Raw genomic sequence first — 5723 nt, 5'->3', positions numbered from 1 at the left:
ATACAACCACCACAAGTGTATGAGTGTATGAATTTATTATCAGTCTCATTATCAGTATTATTATCAGCTTGGACTTCATATACATGTACTCATTTAAGCCACAATTTCTGATCTGGACTCCTTTCAGAAGCCCCTTTTATTGGTCACTGAATATAAATACACATGTATGTAATGTAATTATACATTTTTGAGTTATTTATCAGGAGTTGACCTAGTGGTTATAATTATAATATTCAAATTCTTATATTGAGGTCTTTTAATATCCTTTAAATGATTTAGTTAGAACAAGCAATTAAGAGCAAGTTGCCATTAAATATGTATTATTATTATAAATATAATTATAATTATTATTATTATGCCCTCAATATATTGTGTTTCCGTGTGTGGCTTCAGTTTGGCTTTTATATCGTGGTTATAAATATTTTCTCCTGACCTCAATATATATCGCATACCTTAATTATTTCATAACATGACTTCTGTATTTAGTCTTGTGGTATTATCTCACCTCCTTAAACAAAAAAAACTACCTCATTATCATACATATCAGTTAAAGAAAAATTTTATATTGCAAGCATTTCTTTTTTATTATATTTTAAATAAACATTCTGCAAATTAAACCAAAAGCACAAGATTGCAATGCTTAATTTTTTTCTCTACTGTGGTTTTCCCATGAGGTGCTTCTTCGTGTTCTTCTCCGGCCTGAGCAGAATGATGTAACACTTCGGTGCAAAGATACACAGCAAAAGGCCGTAACTGGAAGCCAGGATGGCGAACACCTCTACAGCTACTGTGTACTTTCCAGGAGAGCTGACGTACGCCGGCACAAAGGCAATCCAAACAGCACAAAAAATCAACATGCTGAAAGTGATGAATTTGGCCTCATTGAAATTGTCTGGTAGTTTCCGAGCAAAAAAAGCCAGCAAGAAGCAGATTGCAGCCAGCAAACCGATGTAGCCCAGAACCAGAGAGAAGGCGAGCGTTGAGCCCATGTCACACAGCAGGATGATCTGCGCTGACTCCCGGGTCATCAGTCGACGTGGGACCGGAGGTGCCAGGCCCAGCCAAGCACCACAAATCCCAACCTGCACTGCTGTACACAGGAAGATCAGAGCTCGTAGTTGTGGTGGTCGGAACCATTTCATGACATTGCTACCTGGTAGAGTGGCTTTGAATGCCATCAAGACCACCATTGTCTTTCCTAAAATACATGACAGGCAGAGACAGAAGGCAATGCCAAAAGCTGTGTGACGTAACTGGCATGACCAGGAAGTAGGCTGTCCAATGAAGGCCAGGGCGCAAAGGAAGCACAACCAAAGAGAGCTAAGGATAAGAAAGCTGAGCTCTGAGTTGTTAGCCCTGACAAGAGGTGTGTGGCGTTTGAAGGCGAAAACAAGGCCAACAGCAAGTGTGGTGCAGGAGCCCAGCAACGCCACAGCCAGCAGTGCCATGCCCATCGTGTCTCCATAGGACAGGAACTCCACCAGCTTCGGTATACACGCATTTCTCTTTAGGTTGGACCAGAACTCAGGTCCACACATCACACACTCTATGGCATCTTATGTATATAAGCGTTAAAATAAAAGAAAACAAATACAGAAAATGAATCATCAAAAGTGATTATTGTGTTTGTCTGTCTATCTATCTATCTATCTATCTATCTATCTATCTATCTATCTATCTATCTATCTATCTATCTATCTATCTATCTATCTATCTATCTATCTATCTATCTATCTATCTATCATCTTTTGTGCCATTTCATGATGCATCAATTGTTTATTTAATGTATTCATTTATTCATGTATATATGTATATATTTATAAATTTTTTGTTAACTAAAATTTGAAATCTAATAAAATGTGTTAGATTCTTGAAAAAAGTACTCAAATGCAGCATAATATGTAAGTGTGGATAGATTGTATTTCTTTTTAAAATGACAAGTGCAGAAAATGTACCTGTCTGATTGCTAACCTCCCCAGCTGCACAGAGAATGCAGTCAAAGCAGCAGACAGGGAAACTAGGCCTAATGGCTTTCCTGGTGCCTGGGGGACAACTGTTACTGCAGACAGACACAGGGACCTGCAGAGCAAAGAGGAGGCCAACTAAAAAGATATAAATGCCTTATTTTTTAGAGCTAACATTTAATATGTATTTATCAAGTATTGTCTTCGCAACTGATCCAGAAAAAAAAATGCATGTGAAAATATAAAAAGGTAAGATGTGATGAGGTTTAAGACACAGGCTTACTTGTCTCTGGTTACCATTCCAGATGATTAGCTTTTCCTCTATCAGCAATTTAGTGCTCTTGGTTTCATCAAATGTGCCCACAGTGGCATACTGGACCTCCCCAGTATCTGAGATCTGAAAGTTGATCAGGTCATACATGGCCACAGCATCACCGTTTGCATCAAACTTCGTTTCTTCACCATACTCATTAGTAAAGTCCACTTTTTTTAGATAGTGCAGGAGCTGAGATGCAAAGAGATTAAAAGAAAGACAGCAAGGTTCATAGAGTGGGAATGAGCTCAGAGAGCTCAGAGAGAAAATAAATATATAGCTAGAGAGACTTTGGGAAATAATTTACCTACTGCTAATATCTGAACCATAGTTAATGTATATTTATTTTTTTATGTTGGTATTTGATGTAGGATTATGTAAGAAAACAAACCTACATTAGACAGACAGACAGACAGACAGACAGACAGACAGACAGACAGACAGACAGACAGACAGACAGACAGATAGATAGATAGATAGATAGATAGATAGATAGATAGATAGATAGATAGATAGATAGATTGTTTTAACCTGCCATGGCTTTATGGTTCGGATGTCAGGGCAAACACCCCCAGGGAAAGGTCCTGTCTCTGGTACACATTTCAGCATTGCTTTCAGAGCATGAGCAATGGCATACACTCCTTTATAAACATTATAGGAGATTCTCAACTGAGACACATCTGAGTATATGCTTTTTACATCAGCTAATATCTCTGAGCCATTACAAGGGGGCTTGTTTGCAATGGTCCCACTGATGGCAATCTGAGGAGTGCAGCCAAACATCTCCTCCCAAAACTGCAAAACAAAAGGATCATCTGGGAATTTGGAGGGGTGCAGGCGCAGCAGGAAAGGCTGCAAATCGGGAATTTCAGCTCTGCGAATGCCAAAACCCATTGAGCCCTGCAGGATAGACTGAAATTCTGGTGTGGTGAGGATTGCAGCTGTGATCCAAGCCTCACTGGCCAGCCACTGGATCCCAGTCAGATTGTGTTTGAGAGCCTCAGTAAAGAGAGCTTTTGCATCCTGTTCCAAAGCAAAGACCAACACCACTCTAGCCCCCGAGACACTTATGCGCTCCACAATCCGTGCCATTTCTGCCGGGGCATGGTTTTTGGGAATGATCTCATAAAAAGCAATGCAGGCACCCAGTTTGGACACCTTGTCGATGAAGATCTGGGCTCCTCCACGGCCGTATGCATCATCTCCAGCTACTGTTCCCACCCAAGTCCAGCCAAAGTTTTGTACCAGCTGAGTCAAGGCATTCACTTGGAAGAAGTCACTCGGCATGGTCCTTAGAAAAGCCGGAAATAGCTTCTTATCACTCAGACATGCACAGCTAGAGAAATAGCTGAGCTTCAGAGAGGAAAAGAAAGAAGACCAGAGTGGAGTGGAAATGAACGTAATAAAATTGCACATATGAATGCAGCTTTATGCAACATTATTCAACATTTGTGTAACTATACAACTATCCTCACCTGTGGCAGTTCAAAAACTCCTAGAAAGTGTGCAACCACCATAGAAAGCGTGGATCCTCCATCACCAATGACAATAGGCACCTTGCCCTGACAGAATGCATCTCCACTCCCTTCCTCTCTCCCCCCCATTAAGTCCATGGCGGTGCGAAGCGCATGGCGAGGGGTACTACACGAGTCATAGATCTTGTAGCCAAGAGTGATGTTTGGCAACAGATGATTGTCTCTGTTGATCTTTTCTATGGCAAAAATCATTGTCTGCATCCACCGAAATGTCCGGAAATTAAACCTAGAGACAAAGAAGCTGAGCTCTTAATTGTTCCACAAAATGGGATACGTATTTATGGCTATTGCAAATAAAACACAGATCCATGCTTTGCCTGATTATATACATCGGAATATTATCTAGCTGTAGTAGGACAAAGTTGCAGAAACAAGTTAAATAATCACAATTTTTTACAAGTGATTAAATAATGCATTTGCACATATACAAAGAAAATCCTGATTACATCTTAAAACCTGCATGTAAAATAAGTAAATAAATATAGATATATTATAAAAGAGATATTAATATAACCTTAAAAAAAAACGTAGATCCAGACAAAACACTTGTGTATCAGAGAGTAAATGACTGACCCGACACACTGAGCAGATTCAGGCTGAGCTTTGAAAGAGAACCGTGCCTCCATCATCGTATCATGCAGAGAAAACAAGCCCCCCAGTGTGATATTCCCTTCTCTAGCCACCACGGGAAGGTGCGAAGGGCCGGAGATGAGTCGACAGGCTTGCTGCTGGAGGAGCTGCGAAGAGATCACAGAAGAGAGAAATGCCACAAGCGCACATTCACAAAAACCCATGAGATGCATTCCGGCTCGGTGTACACAGCTAATCGAGCTATATGACACGTTCGCTGTACTCCATAGTAGAGCATTTAGTATGTGCCATTCTGCTACAACAGTGGACACGACGTGCAACTTGAAACACGTGATAGTAAATCGCTCATGCTCACTTTTATGTCGTCCGTGAAAGCTTCTTATGCAACATTAGGCCGCAAATCCTCCTGAGAGAAATCATTCAGTGGAAAGAGAATCACGACTCATAATTCATGCACAATACAATAACTGATCAGATCTTTATGGGTCATGTTTCTAACCAAAATTTATGTTAGGCAAACATGGACTGTCCCGGGCAATCTTTTCAAAGACAGAAATGTCCTGAAATTAATCTTGTCATATAAATTGACCTAGATACTGTATTTGTATTTTAAAATAGTATTTTTATTCATCACATACACATACAATTTTTATTCATCACATACACATACATACAGAGTACGACATGCAGTGAAATGCTTATTACGAGGGTCCGGCATGAGGGAATAGGATGGGGGAAAAGAAAAAGAAGTATATACAAAAAAAAATATGCTTATGGCATACAGTGGAACAGTAAACAGTAAACAATAAACAGTAAACAATAGACAATTTTGGTGGTTTAGATTGTCCATAGAGTGTCTGTGTGCGGTATGGTGTGGTGTAAAAAAAATCCGTAAGTGTCCGTGTGCGGTATGGTGTGGTGTAAAGTGTCCAAAAAGTGTCCATGTGCGGTATGGTGTGGTATACCAATGACCATAAAGTGTCCGTGTGCGGTATGGTGTGGTATAAATAAAATAAAATATAAAGTGCACTGTGCTGTGCAAGTCCAGAGTTTAAAGTGTCGTGGTGCAAAAGGTGAGATATGTGTAGAGAGGAAGTGTGATGAGAGAGTAGGCCAGTTTTTAGATCCTGGGTGTCTCCTGGTTTAAACCAGTAGTTTTCTGGACATTTTCTGTCATTTTCTCAAGTTCTCAATAACTTGTCAAGTTATTTTCTTGTGATCTCAACATAAAACAAAAAGTCGTTTTCTCGTTATCACCACTCGTTTTTCTGGTGATCGCGCCATAACAAAGAGTTTCCACGTGATCAGTTCTTTCATTTT

The 5723-nt window shown here is 40.0% G+C and overlaps 1 protein-coding gene across 1 annotated transcript; it reads right to left on the bottom strand.

Moving 5' to 3' along the window:
- Positions 1 to 653: 653 nt before the first annotated feature.
- On the bottom strand, positions 654 to 4758 carry LOC310732684 (extracellular calcium-sensing receptor-like; the record flags this gene model as incomplete). The annotated part of the gene is made up of 6 exons (XM_083553299.1): positions 4386 to 4758; positions 3753 to 4038; positions 2809 to 3630; positions 2248 to 2469; positions 1956 to 2079; positions 654 to 1555 (listed from the first exon to the last, which is right to left on the bottom strand). The coding sequence occupies exons 1-6, from the start codon at positions 4613 to 4615 to the stop codon at positions 654 to 656; spliced, it is 2586 nt and encodes an 861-aa protein (XP_083409425.1). The 5' UTR covers positions 4616 to 4758.
- Positions 4759 to 5723: the final 965 nt, after the last annotated feature.

This window comes from Silurus aristotelis (assembly GCF_946808225.1).
Source record: "Silurus aristotelis genome assembly, chromosome: 10".
Lineage (NCBI taxonomy): Eukaryota > Metazoa > Chordata > Actinopteri > Siluriformes > Siluridae > Silurus > Silurus aristotelis.
This window is presented reverse-complemented; position numbering and strand designations above follow the sequence as displayed.